Source organism: Capra hircus, unplaced genomic scaffold (assembly GCF_001704415.2).
Source record: "Capra hircus breed San Clemente unplaced genomic scaffold, ASM170441v1, whole genome shotgun sequence".
Classification (NCBI taxonomy): Eukaryota; Metazoa; Chordata; class Mammalia; order Artiodactyla; family Bovidae; genus Capra; species Capra hircus.
In genome coordinates this window covers 8,489-30,773 of record NW_017189714.1, presented here as the reverse complement: position 1 = coordinate 30,773, position 22,285 = coordinate 8,489, and the positions used below count along the sequence as shown (strand labels likewise).

At 41.6% G+C, this 22,285-nt stretch overlaps 1 protein-coding gene across 1 annotated transcript; it reads left to right on the top strand.

Moving 5' to 3' along the window:
* Window positions 1-610: 610 nt before the first annotated feature.
* On the top strand, window positions 611-21,607 carry LOC102169371 (amine oxidase [flavin-containing] A; the record flags this gene model as incomplete). The annotated part of the gene is given in 9 exon segments (XM_018044693.1): window positions 611-760; window positions 1,377-1,536; window positions 2,422-2,518; window positions 7,827-7,880; window positions 14,076-14,133; window positions 15,329-15,426; window positions 17,514-17,625; window positions 17,877-17,939; window positions 18,127-21,607. Coding segments are annotated over 9 exon segments (939 nt in total), but the record flags the coding sequence as incomplete, so codon positions are not given.
* Between the last annotated feature and the right edge of the window lie 678 nt (window positions 21,608-22,285).

Below are 22,285 nucleotides of genomic sequence, written 5' to 3'. Positions count from 1 at the left end.
AGAAGCGCAGCACCCTCCCTGTCGCCAGACACCCTCCATGCATTACACTCTTGAGCATTTGAAGCTTGCTGATATTTGCATTCAGTCAAGGTGCCAGTGGTCTAGGGAAACCTTTCTTCTGATTCTGTGATTTGATTTTAAATTTTTATTGGGATATAGTTGATTTCCAATGTCATATTAATTTCAGGTATACAGCAAAGTGAATCAGTTATACATACACATGTATCTACTCTTTTTTATATAGATTGTTTCCCCATATAGGCCTTTAACAGAGTATTGAGTAGAGTTCCCTGTGCTACACAGTAGGTTCTTATTAGTTATCTATTTTATATATATAATGTCAATCCCAATCTCCCAATTCATCCCTTTGCACTGATTCTGTGATTCCATAAACTGGTAACAGCTTTTTGTCACGTAAAGCTGCATAGAGCATGGTGTCTGAGGTGTCTTGGTAGACTGCCCCTGTCCTAATGAGTTCTTCTAACAGTTAACAGTGCAGAGAGTGGAGGTATGGCCTGTGATTTTCCAGAGGTTTCTAATCAGTGGTAAATATGGCTTTCCTTCATGGTGCGTTTGTCACATTTCCATCCCTGCCTGCTTTTTCCTGTAGGAACGGAAGTTTGTAGGTGGATCCGGTCAAGTAAGCGAACGGATAATGCAACTCCTAGGGGACAGGGTGAAACTGAGGAGTCCTGTCACTTACGTTGACCAGTCAAGTGAAAACATCACCATAGAGACCCTGAGTCGTGAACTTTATGAGGTAATTCAGTTTTGTCAAAAGAAATACGTTTTATGGGAATTCCCTGATGGTCCAGTGGTTAGGACTTGGGGCATAAGTTCCATCCCCTGGTTAGAGACCTAAGATCCTGCCTGCCTCACGGTGTGGCCCATAAATAAATAAAATTTAAAGAGCTTGTATTAAGTAGGTCTCTGATAGCCTGGTGGCTCAGATGGTGAAGAATCTGCCTGCAATGCAAGAGACCTGGGTTCAATCCCTGGGTGGGGAGGATCCCCTGGAGAAGGGAATGGCCACCCACTCCAGTATTCTTAGCTGGAGAATCCCATGCACAGAGGAGCCTGGCGGGCTCACAAAGAGTCAGTCACGACTGAGCGACTGACGTGTTTCTGTCTTCGGCAGCTTCTAACCAAATCTAATCCAAGCAGTGGCATGATTGATGCTGGCAGGTTTCTGACTCAGTCTTCCAAATTATCAGCCTTAGTTGATGTGCCTTATTCTGTGTTGTTGCCTCACAGTGGTCTCATACTGTACGTTGTGACTGCTTAGTGTCCCTCAAAATGATAAAGGTGATGTTTCATGTCCCCTGCAAAGACTGTGGCTTACATTTGAGATGGTATTTTGTGTCTGTTTGTTTCAGTGCCGATATGTCATTAGCGCCATCCCACCAACTTTGACTTCCAAGATACACTTTAGACCAGAGCTTCCATCAGAGCGAAACCAGCTGATACAGCGTCTTCCAATGGGGGCTGTCATTAAGTGCATGATGTATTACAAGGAGGCCTTTTGGAAGAAAAAGGGTAGGCTGTGTTTATTCATGTTGAAATTGTATTGAGAAGACTGCACTCTTTTTTAGGAACATATCAGTTCAGTTCAGTAGGAACATATACTATACATTGAACAGAAAAAGATGTGTTTCCAGTTGGTAGAGAAAGGATCAGAAATCTTAGTCTGTCCATCTCTTCATAGTCCCCAGCAACACAAAATGGCCCCAAGAGTGCTTGCTGGCAGTGAGAGGCAAGGAAGCAGGCCCTCCAGTTGCAGGGCCACATTGCCCAGGCCCCTGGCATATGTCTCACCACTTCCTCTTTAAGAGTAGAGTGAGACAAAGGACCACCGTGAAAAAGCGCTCCTTTGAAGTCACACATTCTTGGGCGCCGCTTGCTTACTAGCTGTGTTGCCTCAGGTGACACTTCACCTCTCAGCCTCAGCCTCTGTATAAAATGATAACAATGAGACTTCCTATCGGGGTGTTGGCATGAGGCAGGGTCTGGGCGGATATGGTGTCGGTTGTTGCTAAGCCTTCATCTCATACTAAAAGGATTCCTTCTTGCCACTTCTTCCCTGGTTTCCCAGAGGCGATTCCTTCTAACACACCCTACTATTTCTTGTGTATTCCACAACTCCAAGGCCATCTTAAAATTTTACTCATACATTGATCATACCTGACCTTTATGCAAAGGTCATCGAGATGGGTCATTTTCTAATGTGTCTGGGTGACCAAACATCCTTGTTTAATCAGTGAGTGTATTTAATGGGAAAGAACTTCTAGGATCAGGGCAAGGACCAATAGTTTAAGTTTTGCCTTCCTTTTAGTGAAATAGTTTTATATATATACTTTAAAATGTCCTTCCTAAATCCCTGATGAAGTTTCTCAATCTCTTATTATTTTTCTTCCGGTTAAGATTACTGTGGCTGTATGATCATCGAAGATGAGGAAGCTCCAATTTCAATAACATTGGATGATACCAAGCCAGATGGATCACTGCCTGCTATCATGGGGTAAGTGAGACCTGGATGTTCTGCATTTTGCAAACTATGTTGGTGTCTTGGTGTGGGAACTGGCAGAGCATGTTGTTTTGGACTCAAGCTCAAGCAACAGTAAGTAACCCTATAGACAACATATCATGTTTTCATGTATGGTAATATTAGAGTCGTAGAGTATGTGGCACGAGAACACTGGGAAACTTTACTAAAGTGAACGCCACTTTGAACTTGTGTCCATCGATTTCTTTCCCCCATGAAACTTACACGTGGAGGAAAGAGTGAAAAATACAGCTAGACAGATGGCATGGTAGACCACTTTGCCTGCAGAATGTTTATAGCCATTCTGGAACGAGAACTATTTTGTCTTGTAAAACCTTCCAAAGTTATGTTTTCTGGGCTCTAGTCCTCTCTCCATACTAGACAGCACTACATAGCAAAGGTTAATATTTTAATTGTTGGAATTCCCTGGTGTCCAGTGGTTAGGACTCCAAGCTCTCAATGCCAAGGGCCCCGATCCAATCTCTGGTCGGGAAACTAAGATCCCACAAGCCATGTGGCATGGCCAAAAGAAAAGAAAAGAAAAATCTGTTCACTGTTACCCTGGGAGATAAGATGAATGACCAATGAAGTGCAGTTTGAAGGAGAGCCAGCCAGGCCTTGAATGTAGGGCACTTTTTCCAGTAAGTCACTCCATGGCTGTCCTCCATGAGGAATGGTGCCAGGGCAAGGTTCTGTGTCTGAAAGAGGAACTCTGTTTTCCTCTCCTGCCTCACACAGCTGCTCTGCCCTCTGGAGACTAGGGGTCCCGAGAGGGAATCGGAGCTCCCACAAAGAAATTTCCAAGGAGTGCCATAGCCTCTCAGTTTTCATACATTTTAGTCCGCCTCAAAGCAATACCAACAAAAGGGCTATGTATTCTAGCACATTGCAATAAAAGAGCACAACTTCTCTAGCAGTCAAGTGACTTTTGGAGACCATTGGCTTTCCCCTGTGCCCCAGGAAAGTTAAGCTTATGTGCATTGTGTCATTGAAGGGAAATTACAAAATCAAAAGACACACACCCATGACCCTAGGGACTTAGAAAGCAGCCTCTGCTACTGGACTGCCAGCAAAACATTTTGTAACCGCTTCTCTCTCTGTAAGATGTAAGAAGGAGCACCAGCCTCCCTGGCAAGGGCAGGTGCTCACAATGTAAAGATTATAGGAACATTGTACCCTATTCATCTCTGACCCCACTGGGCAAGAAAATACATAGATTGTTTGGGGAGTTTGCCATCCCTTTTTATGTGCCAAAGAAAAGCAAGAAGTTGAGACAGAGGTTTCTGAAGACTACTGGTCAAGACCTATCTGAGTGTAGATGAAAGAATATTGATGTTTTTCTTGCCCTGGGAATGAAATACTGTGGCATCCGCTGTTCTGGGCTTTCTTTAGCTTTATTAACAAGGATATGGGCTTCCCTGGTGGCTCAGATGGTAAAAAGTCTCCGCTTGCAATATGGGAGACCTGGGTTCGATCCCTGAGTAGGGAAGATCCCCTGGAAGAGGGCATGGCAACCCACTCCAGTATTCTTGCCTGGAGAATCCCCAAAGACAGTGAAGCCTGGCAGGCTATGGGTCCATGGGTCACAAGGAATTGGACACGACTGAGTGACTAAGCACAGCACAGCAACAAGGATACGGATTGCAGAAGCCTTCTAGATGGTAATGGGTTTATTTATGCAGCTCCTGCAGTCCATGGGGTCCCAAAGAGTCGGGCACAACTGAGCAACTAACACTTACACTTAGACAGTGATATTCTAATCTGTTTTATCTGGACAATTGCTTCCACCCTGTTCTTGCATTGAAGCTATATTGCCTCCACCCTGCTCTCTGCTCTAGGCAATGAAAGCCTTGAAGATAGGGATGCTGTAATTGCCCAGCACTGTGTGTGATAACTACTTGCCTTTGGAAACTAGAAAGGACCTTGTACTTTAGAGCTGTGAAATGTTCCCACCCCAAAGCCAGGGTGTATAATTTCCCCAATAAAACACCAAAGAAAGTTGGATGATAATTGTCCATTCTTACAGTTAGATCAAAGAGGTTATTTCATTCAGGACTTGAGATTTGACAGACAGAGCCAATACTCACTGCCCTTTAGAAAAGGAACTGTGAAAAGCACCCAGGATCCAAAAGGCTTTCAGATAGATCATTTAGTCTTCTATCAGCTATTGGTGATTTTCACTGAAATACCACATACGATTGTTGCATAAACCTAAAATTTAACTAAAATCATTATTACTATGGCTTCCCAGGTAGTGCAGTGGTAAAGAACCTGCCTGCCAGTGCAACAGATGTAAGAGATGTGGGTTTGATCCCTGGGCTGGGGGAGATCCCCTGGAGAAGGGTATGCAACCCACTCATGTTCTTGCCAGAGGAGCCAGGTGGGCTACGGTCCACAGGGTCACAAAGAGTCAGACATGACTGAAGTGACTTAGCACCTAGTACCTTACAAGCAAGCCGCAACATAAAGTGTTAGTTAAATCAAGCAAAACCATGACTATATCTCCCAGAGTTCAGTGGTTCAAATTTCTTAAACATTCCACAGCTTCCTCTGAAATACTGTTCTCTGGGTGAACACAAATGCATTTTATATCTTTGCTTCCCAGAAAGATCTCAAATAACAACTCTAAAGGAATGGTCAATCAAATTGAGGAACAGTTTAATTGGGGGAGACGGAATTGAGGGAGAGGACAAAATTTCTGTCTTCATCCCTTGCATTTTCAGTCTTGATCTACTTGTCTTTGTCTAGAACAACAACAAAAAAATACAATTTTAAAACTTTTCTTAAATGGAGAAATCACTCCATTGTCCTTTAGCTCATTTGGATTTTTTGGCAAGCTTTGTAATCATAGTATAGCTAAGGATTTCTTGTTACAATTCCATTCTTTAAAATATACATGCAATTAATAATAGCATAATAAGTAGAATCACTGCAGATGGTGACTGCAGCCATGAAATTAAAAGATGCTTACTTCTTGGAAGGAAAGTTATGACCAACCTAGATAGCATATTGAAAAGCAGAGACATTACTTTGCCAACAAAGGTCCGTCTAGTCAAGGCTATGGTTTTTCTAGTGGTCATGTATGGATGTGAGTTGGACTGTGAAGAAGGCTGAGCGCCGAAGAATTGATGTTTTTGAACTGTGGTGTTGGGGAAGACTCCTGAGAGTCCCCTGGACTGCAAGGAGATCCAACCAGTCCATTCTGAAGGAGATCAACCCTGGGATTTCTTTGGAAGGACTCATGCTAAAGCTGAAACTCTAGTACTTTGGCCACCTCATGCGAAGAGTTGACTCATTGGAAAAGACTCTGATGCTGGGAGGGATTGGGGGCAAGAGGAGAAGAGGACAACAGAGGATGAGATGACTGGATGGCATCACTGACTCAAAAGACATGAGTCTGAGTGAACTCTGGGAGTTGGTGATGGACAGCGAGGCCTGGCGTGCTCCAATTCATGGGGTCGCAAAGAGTCTGACACGACTGAGCGACTGAACTGAACTGAACTGAATAAGTAGAATCTACTTGATCAAAGGGAAGCAGATGGATCATAACTGAGTTTTACAGAGTCACTGAATTTGAGGACTGTGCTGGACTGGTTTCCCAGGAAGTCAACTTGGAGGTGGAGATTTGGGTTTAGGAGGTTCATCAGGAATTACTCTGTGGACTGCTGCCTGGGCTTCCCAGCTGGCGCTAGTGGTAAAGAACCAGCCTGTCAATGCAGGAGATGCAAGAGATGCGGGTTCTATCCCTGGATTGGGAAGATCCCCTGGAGAAGGGAATGTCAACCCACTCCAGTATTCTTGCCTGGAGAATCCCATGGACAGAGGAGCCTGACAGGCTACAGTTCATAGGGTTGCACAGAGTTGGACACTCCTGAAGTGACTGAGCACACAGACACATACTGCCTGTGGGGGAGGGAAGGAGTCAGGATTGGCCAGAGGGAACGGTTGGGCTCCAGTGTTGTCCCAACAGAGGCCTCAAAGTAAGGATTGCCTTTCAGAAGTGTCTGCACTGGGTGTCTGCACTGTGCAGTAGGCTTTGGTACCCATTGCACTCTGGCATTCATTCTGAGAAGGAATGGGACCTTTCACCAGGCAGTTCTCTGGTGCAGAGTGTAATTGCTAGGGAGGGGTTTGGCTGTGAGCTAAGGGTAATGAGTGTTTGGTCCTGAAGAGGAATCTGGGTGGCCCACCATGGCATCCACTTCAGGCACTTTATTATTATTATTATTATTATTTTTTTTGGCCATGCCTTTGGCATGTGGGATCTTAAATCCCTGACAGAGGATTGAACCCATGCCCCCTGCAGTGGAAGCTCGGAGTCCTAACTTCTGGACCACCAGGGAATTCCCAACAAGCACTTTTTGATATTTGTTTTTCCAGCTTTTATCAAGTAACTTGACAGATGGCAACAGTCATTACCAGGCTCATCATTTAACGCAACATTAATTCATCTACATAGTCAATTTCCTACTGTATGCCAAGAACTGTACTGAACTTTGGCTATAAAATATTGAGTAGGTAGTGATCTATTGTTTAGGAGCCCACCCCTGGCAGGGGTTTTGGACCCAGAAGCGGATGAGGACAGCTTGGCATTTGCTCTAGGATATGGAAATAATGGGAGAGTGTATTAGTGCTGAGTACAGTAAGTCCCCTACGTACATACCTTCAAGTTGTGAACTTTCAAAGATACAAACGTGGGTGCAAGCCCCATATGCCAGCTGTTGTACTATACTCCTGCACTTTTCTAAGTACTGTACTGTAAGATTAAGTGTTTATTTCTGTGTTTGTTTTTTATATATTATTTGTGTGAAAAATATTATAAGCCTGCTTCCCTTGTAGCTCAGTTGGTAAAGAATCTGCCTGCAGTGAGGGAGACCCAGGTTCGATCCCTGGGTTGGGAAGATCCCCTGGAGAAGGAAACGGTGACCCACTCCAGCATCCTTGCCTGGAAAATCTCATGGACAGAGGAGCCTGGTGGGCTGCAGTCCATGGGGTCGCAAAGAGTTAGGCACGTCTGAGTGACTAACACTTACTTATTATTATTATTAGATTTTTTTATTATTATTATTAGAGTATAGTACTATATAACTGATTGTATTAGTTGGGTACCTAGGCTAACTATGTTGGACTTATGAAAAAATTGGATTTACAGATGCATTCTTGGAATAGAACTTGCTTGTATTTAGGGTATTACTGTAGATATAGGCAAGAACACTTTAAAAAGAGGCAACTCTTAAGATAAACCACTGTCACCTAATCATTCAAACGTAATTTCTCTCCCCAGCTTCATCCTCGCTCGAAAAGCTGACCGCCTTGCTAAAGAGCATAAAGATATAAGGTAAGAATTTACATCTGAAACATGTAAAAGGTTAGCTTCATATTGTGCTTGTTGCACTAACAACAGTATAATAACATTATGAAAAATGCAATAATTTGTTAATCTCAAAATCCTAACGAATCAACCTTTTTGTATTTTGCTAGCCCCCCTTTTGACTCACTCCTGCCCACATGCATATATCAATTTAGTTTTACATCTCTGTGTTTGTTTTACAGGGGTTGAGAGGTAGGGTTTCTCAGTAAGATGGATGGAGAAAAATCGTAAAAACAATGTTAGCTCTGAATAAAGCTTAAGAGGCCAAGTCCCAATGACCTTTATTCCATCTCCAAGGTTTTCCAACATGTACTTTTTTCTGAAAAGCAGAACACCGTACATAGGTGTTCAAACCTATTGCACATTTGTCAGCAAGGTGATGTCTCGGCTTGTTAATATACCATCTAGGTTTGTCATAACTTCCCTTACAAGGTGCAAGCGTCTTTTAATTTCATGGCTGCAGTCACCATCCACAGTGATTTTGGAGTCCAAGAAAATAAAATCTGTCACTACTTCCACTTTTTCCCCTTCTATTTGTCATGAAGTGGTGGGACCAAATGCCATGATCTTAGTTTTTTGAATATTGAGTTTTAAGTTAGCTTTTTCACGCTCCTCTTTCACCCTCACCAAGAGGCTCTTTAGTTCCTCTTCATTTTCTGCCATTAGAGTGGTATCATCTGCATATCTGAGGGTGTTGATGTTTCTCCTGGTAGTTTTGGTTCCAGCTTGGGATTCATCCAGTCCAGCATATAAGTACTCTGCATATAAGTTAAATAAACAGGGTGACAGTACACAGCCTTATCATACTCCTTTCCCAATTTGGAACCAGCCTATTGTTCCATGTCTGGTTCTAACTGTTGCTTCTTGTCCTGCACACAGGTTTCTCAGGAGACAGGTAAGGTGGTCTGATATTGCCATCTCTTTAAGAATTTTCCACAGTTTGTTGTAATCCACACAGTCAAAGGCTTTAGTGGAGTCAATGAAGCAGATGTTTTTCTGGAATTCCCTTGCTTTCTCTATGATCCAGCAGATGTTGGCAATTTGATCTCTGGTTCCTCTGCCTTTTCTAAATCCAGCTTGTACATCTGGAAATTCTCAGTTCATGTACTGCTGAAGACTAGCTTGAAGGGTTTTGAGCATAACCTTAGTAGCATGTGAAATGAGTGCAATTGTATGGTAGTTTGAACATTCTTTGGCATTACCCTTCTTTGGGATTAGAATGAAAAATGACTTTTTCCAGGTCTCTGGTCACTACTGTTTTCCAAATTTGCTGGCATATTAAGTGCAGCACTTTAACAGCATCATCTTTTAGGATTTGAAATAGCTCAACTGGAATTCCATCACCTCCACTAGCTTTGTTCATAGCAATGCTTCCTAAAGCCCACTTGACTTCACACTCCAGGATGTCTGGCTCTAGTTGAGTGACCACATCATCATAGTTATCTGGGCCATTAAGGCCTTTTTTGTATAATTCTTCTGTTTATTCTTACCACCTATTCTTAATCTCTTCTGCTTCAGTTAGGTCCTTACAATTTCTGTCCTTTATCTTGCCCATCCTTGCATGAAATGTTCTCTTGATGTCTCCAGTTTTCTTGAAGAGATACCTAGTCTTTCCCATTCTGTTGTTTTCCTCTATTTTTGCATTGTTCATTTAAGAAGACCGTATCTCTCCTTGTTGTTCTCTGGAACTCTGCATTCAGTTGGGTATATCTTTCCCTTTCTCGCTTGCCTTTCACTTTTCTTCTCTCCTCAGCTATTTGTAAAGCCTCCAGAGACAACCACTTTGCCTCCTTGCATTTCTTTTTCTTGGGGATGGATTTGGTTACTGCCTCCTGTCCAATGTTACAAACTTCTGTCCATAGTTGTTCAGGCACTTTCTCTACTGGATCTAACCCCTTGAATCTATTCATAACCTCCATTGTATAATTGATTTAGATCATACCTGAATGGCCTAGTGGCTTTTCCTAGTTTCTTCAATTTAAGTCTGAATTTTGCAATAAGGAGCTCATGATCTGAGCCATAGTCAGATCTGGTCTTGTTTTTGCTGACTGTATAGAGCTTCTCCATCTTTGGCTGCAAAGAATATAATTAATCTGATTACATCTGGTGATGGCCATGCGTAGAGTCATCTCTTGTATCGGTGGAAAAGGGTGTTTGCTATAACCAGTGTGTTCTCTTGACAAAACTCTGTTAGCCTTTGCCCTGCTTCATTTTGTACTCCAAAGGCCAAACTTGCCTGTTACTCCAGGTATCTCTTGACTTCCTACTTTTGCATTCCAACCCCCACATGATGAAAAAGGCATCTTTTTTTGGTGTTAGTTCTAGAAGGTCATGTAGGTCTTCATGGAACTATTCCTTTTTCAGCATTACTGCTTGGGTCATAGACTTACTGTGATTAGATTACTGTGATGTTGAATGGTTTGCCTTGGAAATGAACTAAGATCATTCTGTCGTTTTTGAGATTGCACCCAAGTACTACATTTCAGACTCTTTTGTTGACTATGAGAGCTACTCCATTTCTTTGAAGGGATTCTTGCCCACAGTAGTTGATTGATTGATGGTCATCTGAATTAAATTCGCCCATTCCTGTCCATTTTAGTTCACTGATTCCTAAGATGTTGATGTTCACTCTTGCCATCTCCTGCTTGACCACATCCAATTTACCTTGATTCATGCACCTAACATTCCAGGTTCCTATGTAATATTGTTCTTTACAGCATCAGACTTTAGTTTCACCACCAGATACATCCACAACTGAGCATCATTTCTGCTTTGGCCCAGCTGCTTCTTTCATTCTTTCTGGAGATATTAGTAACTGCTCTCTACTCTTCCCCAGTAGCATATTGGACACCTTCCAACCTGGGGGGGGCTCATCTTCTGGTGTCATATCTTTCTGCCTTTTCATACTATTCATGGGGTTCTCACAGTCAAAATACTGGAGTGGTTTGCCATTCCCTCCTCCAGTGGACCACATTGTCTCAAAACTCTTCACTATGACCCTTCCATCCTGGGTGGCCCTGCACGATATGGCTCATAGCTTCATTGAGTTATGCAAACCCTTTCATTACGACAGAGATAACCCTAAATCCTTTGTTAGCTTTTGAAGAGGGTGTGCATGCAAATATATACTTCTGTCTGCATTTGATTTAAAAATTAAGCAGCAAATCAACTAGCAAACCTTGTTTTGAGAGTTACTTTGATGACTTTGCAAGTTAGGGAAAGGCCGCAGACGTTCCCACATTTGCACATGAGTTTGTTTATTTGAGCAACCATGAGATTTGATGTCAGGAAAGGGGAACTATTTTAGTGTCTGCCTACTCACTCAATAGAGGAAGAAGTTGGGGGTCTGGCAATGGGGAATGATTTGTTCAAGGCTCCATAGCCAGCTTGTGACAAAGTCACGAATAGCATCTAATGTGTATTTTTTTCATTATGTCATACTAAGCTTGACATTTTCTTTTGGATTTCCTGCCTTCCCTCCTTATTAATAGTAAAATAAATACCAGCCTGGATGTAGACATATGGTTTTGATTCCACATAGTGGCTAAACTTCTCAAAAGTTTTTATAAGGCAAAACCACTTAGAATTCTGAATGTCATTGACTCAAGTAATAGTTCCCAGAATGAACTGCGTCAACATTTCCCAAAGCATGTTTGGAAAATAAATTTTTTCTGAGGCTGATAGATTATGATTTGGTAGGTTAGGGGTGGGGCCTGAGTATTTGCATATTTTAACAAGCCTTTTGAGTAATTATGATGCGCAGCCAGGTTTAGAAACCAGTAGGTGTGTCCAACTTGCACAGCGACTTCTTTTGTACATCATTAAAGTACGTTCTGTTATTTTTAGAGCCCAGCTAAGCAGCCAGTGCATTGTTGTACCATCCTTATCTTATATAACTTTTCTAAAATTTTTTTATATTAATGGGAGGAAGGGATGGAGAAGATAATTTCCTATGTGTTCATTAGAACTAATCATTGACTCATTTAATAATGTGAAATACAGTCAATAATGACAAATTTCTATGATAACTGGTTTACTGTTCTTGAATGAAAAGTTAACTATAGAGTAGTTTGATTACATTTTAGAGTTCACTCCATTTTAACAAAGATGTTATTACATGTACCTAAAGTAAGTGAAGCATTGTTAAGTTTTCAGGATAATGATTGCCAATATTTTTGTTTCCTTATTGACTCAAAATGTCAGAATTATTTCTTGGAACACTCATGTGAAGTAGGTAAGAATCAGTCATATCATAGAGTAGAAAAGAGGGTACCACACTGGACTGAGGATGGATTTTGATTCAGTAAATTTTTATTGAGCACTTACTACAGGTGGGATGCTCAGGAGAGTAGACCCTTGACCCTGCCATTAATGAGCTGAGTGATGTTGAGCTGGTCTCTTGAGCATACTGAGCCTCAGTCTCCTCATGTCTGAAATGAATGGCTTGGATTACACAGAAAGAGACAGACAGGTACACAGTAGTCTTGAGACTTCTTCCAGTTCTGCCTTACCTTTATCATTATTGAGCTGTAGTATGAACAGCTCCTTGAAGGACAGTGAATCTTGCCTGTCTGTACCGGAACTTAAATAGCTATCTAATGATGTGTGACATCACCTCAGAAGTGGCATTTGTCTCTCCCTTAAAGCCTCCCATGGTAAAGTGGTGTCGGTAAAGAACATTTATCCTTTTGCATCATTCCACCTCCTTCTCTTGATTTACTACTATATAGCCACGACATGGGAACTCTAGGAGTTGCGTAAATCATGTGAGTGTGAGCATTCAGATAAATGTATAAAGTTACACTTTGTCCAACATTATTCAGAGAAATTGGGAACACCTGTGAAACTGGGAACACTTGTTTTCTATTGTAACTGGCAACATGAAATTGGCATCTTTTAAAATTTATTTTCAATAACTATGACCTTCCCTTACCTCCTTCCTTCCCCCCAATATATATATATATTTTTTTTTTGCCATTTGTCTCTTTAGCTTTTAATGCTTATCTTACAGATTTGGATTAAACCCTTTACCACATTTTTAGCAATTTTTTTCCAGTCATTTATTAGTGTATAAGAAAGTATTTTGGAGCACTTTCAACATTTAACCTATATAAAGACTAAAAAAGATAAATACCTAAAGTGTATAACTGGATCAGTGTTAACCTGTTTAAACAATTTCTAAAACAGAACTATTCATTTCCAAAATGGGTAATTTTAGTAAATTAGAGCTTTCAAACTTTACCAAGGGTGACTGTGAGTTTAAAATGTATCTGTTTCAAGAAGTGCTTAGATAGGGAATTCTCTGACAGTCCAGTGGTTAGGACTCAATGCTTTAACTTCTGGTTCAATCCCTGGTTGGGGAACTAAGATCCTGCAGGTCAAATGGCATGGCCAAATAAAAATAAATAAATAAAATGGTAAATTTGTTTTAACAAAGAAGTGCTTAGATGAATAAAACTATTGATTTTTAAGATATAGTATGTGCCATGTTCTGTGCTGGTCGTTTGCACAATGAATTATGAGGGTGGTCAGAGACTGTTTTAAGGTAATATCACATCACACATCATGCCCACTGCCCCTCCATGCCCTTAGGACCCAGTGCTGTGTCCACAGACCATTCTGTCAAGTGACAGATTACTACCCTGGAATGACCATAAGCCTCTCCTAGTATAGCATGTGTTATGTTATATTTTAAAGATTAAATGAGCTTTATATGTTGGTAGATATTTAAAACATAAACATAGGATAGTTAAAAGACACCATCATACTTACTATAGACTTATAAAAGGGATTACTTTAGAATTTTACATATTTCCAAATAGTGAGTTAGAATCAATTCCTAAAACTGAATTTAATTCAATCTCATTTTCTCCATTTTAATCTTGATTAGATATGGTAGTAGGTAGTGTAAGAGGCAAAACTGTAAAAGAGAACAAACAGTCGGTTGAATCTTCAAAGCACATAACTGTGTCGGGAAAAAGAGAGTTAATTTGAGGGCAGAGATTCAAGGAACTGGTCATTTAGTGTAGTGACTGAAGGCCATTGATTTTAATTTTTCACTTAATAAATCTGGTTCATTGCAAGAACCCTGGAACTCACTGTGTTTATTCCATACTCATCAGTCATTACTTCCTTCACATTCTTTGGTTCTTTTTTTTATAGAAAAAGGAAAATCTGTGAACTGTACGCCAAAGTGCTAGGATCTCAAGAAGCTTTACATGTAAGAAATCCCCATCTTTAATCCCTAGCAGGTTCCGCTCTGTTTGCTCTGAGTGTAAAGCAAAGCAGATTCTGGTTTCCTGACAGTCTTATGAAGAGAGTATAAAGGGATATGCTTACTGGAGGATTAACTTCAGTCACAAAAGGCCATTAAAACGCTGCTGTCGGTGCATGCAATTTCTGATGCAACAGTTCCTTGGGCTGTTTAAATGTTCGCTGAATAACTGGCAGCCAGTAGTAATGAGAGGCAGAAGCTGCAGGTATTATCTCCAGGGTGACTGAGATCAGTCCCTGGGACAGAGGCCCTGCTCTCTTGTCAGTGTCAACTGATCACTGCCAAATAAAATCCCAGCTATATCATTATTTGTTGATGCAGGCACAGTAGTATATACTTGATAAGACAGACTGAATCTAGACTCTCTGCCCAGGTCAAAGTCATACTAATTTGTTTTTCCATCTGCAGACTCAATTTACACTTCATTCAGGAATTTCAGTGCCCTCAATCTACCACTGAAAGCAATTAAGAGAATGAAATTCTTTTTAAAGACCCAAGCAGAGAGTGGGGGGCTCTTCCAGGGGATTTTCTCTGAACTGTTGGAAGACTAAACTTGCGTTAGGGAAATCAGAGAAGGTCCTCTCACATCCCTTGGAAAATATTTTTCATCTTTAATTGTCCTCTTTTTAATAGGATTCCCATCATTCACATTGCCAGCTGAGAGAAGTGGTTCTGAAAAAAAGCCTTTTTCTTAGACACTATGCTTTCCTTCTCCCTTCTCCCTTCTACCCCCACCCCTTTTTTTAGCAGTAATGCCCTGGTAGATGGGGAAGTAAGGTCTGTTATTTAAAGAATGCAGAGATTTGAGCAGACCCTTCCAGAACCTGATTGTTGATAGAGTCTTAAAGACTTCAGAATCCACATAGAGATACCCTCTCTTCCAGATATTGGAATACTTCCTGTCTCTCCTAGGCAAGAGGTTGAGAAAGTCAAAGTATATGTGTTTTGTCTGTTGGTACCTCACAAAAGGCCATGACTTGGTACTGTCATGTTTCCCCCTAAGTTAGAAAAACAGGAACTACTTTAAAAAAAATAAACTTTAAACTTTTTGTTACAGTAAAGCACATAAGAGCCTTTATTGTTGCCTGGCAGCATTTCAGCTTTGTCTTCCCTTTGAAATTTTCTCCCCACTGAACTGCAGCCGGTGCACTATGAAGAGAAGAACTGGTGTCAGGAGCAGTACTCCGGAGGCTGCTACACTGCCTACTTCCCCCCAGGGATCATGACTCAATATGGAAGGTACTACCCAAACACTACACCAATAGATACCAGACGTGTGCCAAGCTTAAAGCTAGAGGAGCCAAGCTCAGGGGGATTTTAGAAACAGGAATCAGCATTCCTATATGTAATGTCCCAGATAGTTTGTATATTCTAGGTGTCCATAGGCAAAGAAGTATGTCTCTACGTAGAACAGTCCCTGGCAGCACATAGAACAATTGCAGAGCACACTGGTGAGGAATTCAGGGGTCATTGGTATACGTGAGGATCCTGCAAGCTGCAGTGTCCTCCAAGGGGCCTTCTTGAGCTCAACTACCCTAGGCTCCTGGGCACCAATCTACAGAGAAGGACATGGGCTAAAGAGGTCTTGCCAGCATCAGACATCATGGGGAAGCATCTCACTGTGTACGGCTAAGGTGTGAGCAGTTGACATGCACACAAGATGGGAGAATTCACCTTAGCTTAGAAACCCCTTAGTTCACAGGAGCCTTTGTGTCTTAAAACAGCCTCATAGGCAGTGTCTAGGATCCTCACAAAGGACATGCCCAGTTAAAAGAGGCAGCATGCTCAAGAAAGCCCAAACATTTCCCAGATATTTAGACTCTTTCCAGATATTTGCAATTTATGAGTTTTCCCAGCCTAGATACAAGTTACCAGTGAGGGGTGGAGGACAGCCATTTTTACCATAAGCAGCAGTTGCCTGGTAACATATATGGCCTTATGCTTTCATCAGGTTTCTAGAGGAACAGACCTAAAATGTTAACTCAAGGTCATGTGTGTCCACAGAGAAGGAAGAAGGGTCTGTTAATCCTTTCCTTATATGAGCTTTTCATTTGTTTTTCTTAATTGAATTATTAATTATGCAATGATTTTAGTTCAATAGACACATGCAGTATTTCAGTGAAAGTCATCAATATCTGATGCAAGATTAAACGATTCGTGGGAAACCCTATTTAGGTCTTGGGTGCTTTTTACAATTCCTTTTCCAAAGGGCAGTTAGTGTTGGCTATTTCTGTCAAATCTCAAGCCAAGAATGAATAGCCTTTGTTAGTGATAACAGTATTGATGAAGTGGAGTGGTTCTGGAATCAAAGTAGAAGTCTAGGAGATGGGACTAGGATCAGGGATAGATGAAGCCAAGGATTCCTGAGTCAGAAAAAGGCATGACAGCAGGTTGAGGTGATGTCCTTTGGGGTGGAGGTACAAGGTTTAGGAGATTTCATGCAAGTGGCTATAAGAATCAAAGCCAACAAGGTAGGAGGGGACAGTGGCTCATTCAGCCCAGCCTTTATGTGGTTCTTTTCACCAAGACCTCTTTATAAGAGAAAGCCTATTTCACTACCCTCAGCCAGTCTCTGGATACATCCATAGAAGCTAATTGTACAGAGGTTTGTTTGTTTGTTTGTTTGTTTTAATTGTAGTTGATTTACTGTGTTTTGTTAATTTCTGCCGTACAGGAAAGTGACTCAGTTATGCATTTTACACATTCTTTTTTATATTTGTTTCCAGTATGGTTTATCCCAGGACATTGAGTATAGCTCCCTGAGATATATACAATAGGGCCTTGTTGTCCATCCATTCTATATGTAACAGTTTGCATCTACTAACCCCAAACTCCCGAGGTTGTTCTTGAGGAAGATAGACACATAATCCTTTGGATCTCTCCTTTGCTAGAAATGAGTTCCTCTTTCTGTCTTCCCACTCACCACCACTGTTCTTCCCGGCAGTCAGATGAGATCTCATGAAGAACACACCCCTTACTGTAGGTAGCAGAATGGACTGCAAATAGGGAACATGCAGCAAGTGAATCTGAGTGTGGGCTTAATGTATGTTCTTACATTTTAATTCTAGCTAGCCAGAAAAAGGTCTCATTACCTTTAGCGATTGATGATCTCATATCCTGATTCTCTCTGGCTTGAAAGTTCAGACCCTTTGGTGCAGACCCAGGAAACAAGGAGGAGCCTTTCACCTTTGGCTGAGTTGCATGGGAGTTTGGGAAACAATTTGGGCTTCCTTGTCTTCTGTGGGGTTTTAGGTGAGGGCCACGACTGGCTCATTTACCCTCAGTGCCTTCCCAAGTAACTGCATGACCTCTCTGTTCCCTTGAAGGGTGATTCGCCAACCTGTAGGCAGGATTTACTTTGCTGGCACGGAGACTGCCACACAGTGGAGCGGTTACATGGAAGGAGCAGTAGAGGCTGGTGAACGAGCAGCTAGAGAGGTAAGACAGGAAGCCGAATGGCTCTCCCTCTTGAGTCCACTGACATAGTTGTCATTTGGTCTTTCCAGATCGTGCCACTGATCATCTATCTATTAATAGATGTCCGCTTCTCTGCCCCTCACTCCACTCATGAGGCTCATCTGTGGCCAGCAGGGCCTTGAATCTGTCGAAAGTACAGAACCTCATAATACCATGGCCACTTTCTTTCAAGTCTTTTCTTTTTTTACCTTTTTCTTTTTTGTTTCTTTCAGGTTTTGAATGCTTTGGGGAAGCTGGCTGCCAAAGATATCTGGATCCAAGAACCTGAAGCTGAAGTAAGTTTGGAAGCTCCATCTCTATAGACCAGGAATCACATATAAAAATCTCAACTTCTAGCCTCTGATGTCTTTGTAGATGCCACTCTCCAGGGCAGATCCAGACACTGATTTTACAGATATATTTTACCACTCTTTATTCCTGTAAGAGTTTTTTTTTGCTAATAATCTATGTTCATTCATCCAGGATGTTCCAGCTGTAGAGATCACCCCCAGCTTCTGGGAGAGAAACCTGCCTTCCGTACCAGGCCTGCTGAAGATCGTTGGGTTTTCCACATCGATGACTGCCCTGTGGTTTGTGATGTACAGATTCAGGCTGCTAAGCCGATCCTGAAGTTTTGGCTTCATGCTTTCTGCTTAGCCTTCCCTGGTATCATCAAAAGCAAATTGCTGACCCATAGAACAACCGTGCAATCAGATCATCTTTAAGTGAACCGATTTAACCCCTCAGTTTAATCTCAGTGTATGACCTCCTTAATTTCCAGAAGATCAAGCTCCATCTTGTGATTTGTCTGTAGACCAGCTCGTGTTGATTGGTAGAAAAATAACCTTGTGATCAATTTTTTAACATCAAGAAGTTAAAGTTGACATGCTCATGAGAAACAGTTTCTGTGTCCTATTTTTCTCCCCTTTAACATAAAATACCTGATGATCGCAGGAATGAAGCATTTAACTTTCTGTAGAGGTTGAGTAGATTAAGGCCCAGCCTGTGACTGTCCTTCGAAATCCTTAGCAAAGGATAAAGTGTAGGCCCAGAGACTCGAAGCTTCCTGGGTGAGCAGCCCCCACTTTGGGTGAGCAGCCCCCACTTTGGATAAGGGAAAGCAGTGGAGGTAGGGTTCAGGCCCTCAGACCACAACATCTTGTGGGCTGCTGTCTCAGGGATCTCTTGACCACTTCTAATTCCTGTGAAGTTTCTAGACACTGGTAGCTCAGACCGCAGAGAATCTGCCTGCAATGTAGGAGACCCAGGTTTGATCCCTGGGTCAGGAAGATCCCCTTGAGGAGAGCATGGCAACCTACTCTAGTATTCTTGCCTGGAGAATTCCATGGACAGAGGAGCCTGGCGGGCTACAGTCCATGGGGTCGTAAAGAGTTGGACACAACTGAGCGACTAACACTAAAACTAAACTAAACTTCTAGACATCTAGTCTTCGTGCTAGTTTGTTTGCATTTTTCCTCTTTTTCTTAAAGAGAACAGTGTTTACCAAGGGATGTTTAAATTGATTTGCTGTGACTGGTATGTAGCTCCCTAGATGAGCAAATAGTAGCAAGACTATCCCCCAAGAGGGCTCCCTGTTTTGCTCCTCGTGAGACCGACTACAGTAGGCTTCTTTGCAAACTCCTGGAAGGTGGCCAGACATTATTTGGCCCATTGTCCTTGATAACCTTCTGCCAATTCCAAGGAAGCAGTATTTTCCTTTCTTCAGGTAGACCCTTCTGAAGGCCTCTAGTGGCAGATTTTTTTTTTCTACTGCCATAATAAAATCAGGCAGATCTGTTAACTTAAGTATGTTTTTTACATGGTTTGTTATTGTTGTTTACTGGCTCAGTTGTGTCTAACTCTTTGTGACCCCATGAACTGTAGCCCGCTAGGCTCCTCTGTCCATGGGATTTTCCAGGCAAGAATACTGGAGTGGGTTGCCGTTTCCTTCTCCAGGGGATATTTCTGACCCAGGGATCAAATCTGTGTCTCCTGCATTGCAGGCAGATTCTTTACCACTGTGCCACCAGGGAAGCACTTCCACATGGTTACTTTTGAGTAATACCACCATGCCAGTTTCTCTCAAATAAATACTGAAATGCACATGACAAATTTCTGATTGTTATTTCATGAGACTAATCAAGCACAGAAAGGAAATTAGGGCTCTTGTTATAACCTCACTTGCTTTCATTATTAAGATTTATAAAAGACATGAAATTGAATGATTTTATATATGAAGACTAAGTTTATCTTAGGAGAAATGTGAGTTCAGAAAAGTGCTCACCTCTTATCTTTCCCATTTTAAAAACTGTTGGGGGAGTTCCCTGGTGGTCCAGAGGTTAAGACTCTGTGCTTTCACTGCCAGGTCCAGGGTTTGATCCCTGGTTGCAGAACTAAGATCCTACAACCTGCCCCATGTGGCAAACAAACAAACAAAAAAAAAAAACTGTCAGATTTTTTTAAAAAACCCAAAAGTTTTAGCCATAAAGTGTATACACACACACACACACACACATACACACACATATATATATGAAAATCAACACAGATGTGATTAAATAAAGCGGTCGAGAAGATTCAGAAGATTCTGTGGACTCAGCTACCCAGGTGGTAGATACCCAGTAATATCCTGCATCATTGATGAATGAGGCATTTCATTTTAAATGAAGTTTCTAGCTAGCTGAAGCTTGTTCTTTGTGTGCCAAAATATTTAAATCAACTAAAATTTTGATGGAGTCACTTCCACACATTTAGTACATAAGCTAGATTCAAATTCCTTTTTTAGAATTAATCCTGTTAACCGTTCTGTCTCTGGATTATTTTATACTTTTATAATAGAGTATGCAATTTTTAATAGAGCGTTACCATTTTTAATAGCATGATACCATTATCTTTGCCCCTGTACTAAATGCCGCACGGTTGTTTCAAAGCTGATGAGTCTACTGCTGCTTCTATCTTCTCCCATATTCAGTATTCGAGTCACATCCTTATTTCTATTACCTCCCAGTAACTCTTAATCTAATCTGCTGTCTATTTTTTTATTGAATGGGAATTAAAGATTGCCAGAGGAACCAACCCAAGTTTATTACATAATTAACCTTATTGTAAATCCAAAATTACATCCTGAGAGCAAAGAGCAGGATTTTCTGTCAGTCTATACCTTGCAATTGAAAAGCATTTTAGCTAAGTTGAGAGTTTTGGTATTGTCTTGGATATGCCCTAATACGTAAGAACTTGCTGCATTTTATACCAAAGTGCTTTGAGAAATCACATCCCTGATCTATTTCAGTTATTTCTGTTTGCTTACTGATTAACTTGGTTCTGACACACCTCTGGGGAAATGCTGACAAATTTAACCGGCAACAGTTTTAACAGTCATCAAGTTGTTAACATAGTTAACATGTCTCGAATGTCAAAGGACTCTCAGAATATGGGATTTACCCTCTTCTCAAACTTTTAGCAAACCCATTAATTCATCCTAATTAGATCAACCCTGTTAAGCTACAGATTATTAAAAATGAATGCCAGCCCAGGTGGTGCCTATGGGTGAAATGGCAGCTGAGAACTTCCCCACATACATGAGGTGATCCAATCCCGAGATGCCACAGGTCTTCTCTTCCACCCACTCTCAAGTCAGTTTAAGCAGCTGATCAAGCCTGGCCCTGTTCAGTCACCTGCTTCACAGTTCTGAAGGCTGTCAGCCTCATTAATAGTAAGGTTAAGAATGAGATTTGAGAAGTTAACCTTGTCACAGCTTTTAAGGACGTATATCAGCCTGAAGACACAGTGTTGAAGGATTGTGAACCATGTTTAGTCTGTGAACTTGGTGCCTAATGTTCTGTCTGAAATGTGCCCCAGTGCTATATGTGGGAGTACACGTGTGTATGTATTGACACTGAAGTACAGTTTTGCCTGTCTGGTATTGTTTTGTTTGTTAATAAAGTGCACTATCACCTCTGATTCAGACCTGGCTCCTCTATTTAGGTGATGGCTTGAAGGTTAAATGGCTTCTTATAGCAGGAGGTTACAATGAGGTGTCGTCCATGAAGGATGGGCTTAAAAAGCCACCTGGTATGGACTCCAAATTCTCAAAGTTCAGTTTGAGTTGGATTTTTTCAAGGTTTCCTGGAAGCTGATTAAACACTAGAATATTATCTGTCCAACTAGGCCACAAAAGATGTGGAGTTTGATCAGAGCTTTTTCACTTAATTAGCTTATGATTCCTTGAACAAATGCCTTGGTTCTCTGCCTCAGTCTCCCCATCTGGAAAAGGGTGGGTTGACCTTGATGGTTCTCAAGGATTCTTTTTGTGGCAACATTATGTGATTTATGCATTTGTTGCCAGAATTCTGTGCTTGCCTTATCTACATGGCAGGGCGAGTCACTCAGCCTTTCTGTATCTCAGTTCACTCCTTGACTTAAGTTGGATTTTCTAGAAACAGACTCTGAGATGCAGAGTCAGAGCAGAAAGTTAATTGGGGATGACTCTCAGGAAATACACATAAGGGGGTGAGGAAGGCAGGACTGGGCAGGAGTTGACCTACAAAGCAGATGCAGCCAGGGCCTCAGCAGATCTTAAGAGGGAGCTCAAAGGGCCCTTTAGAATCATCTCCCATTGAGGCAAGGGGGTCTGGCTTCTATT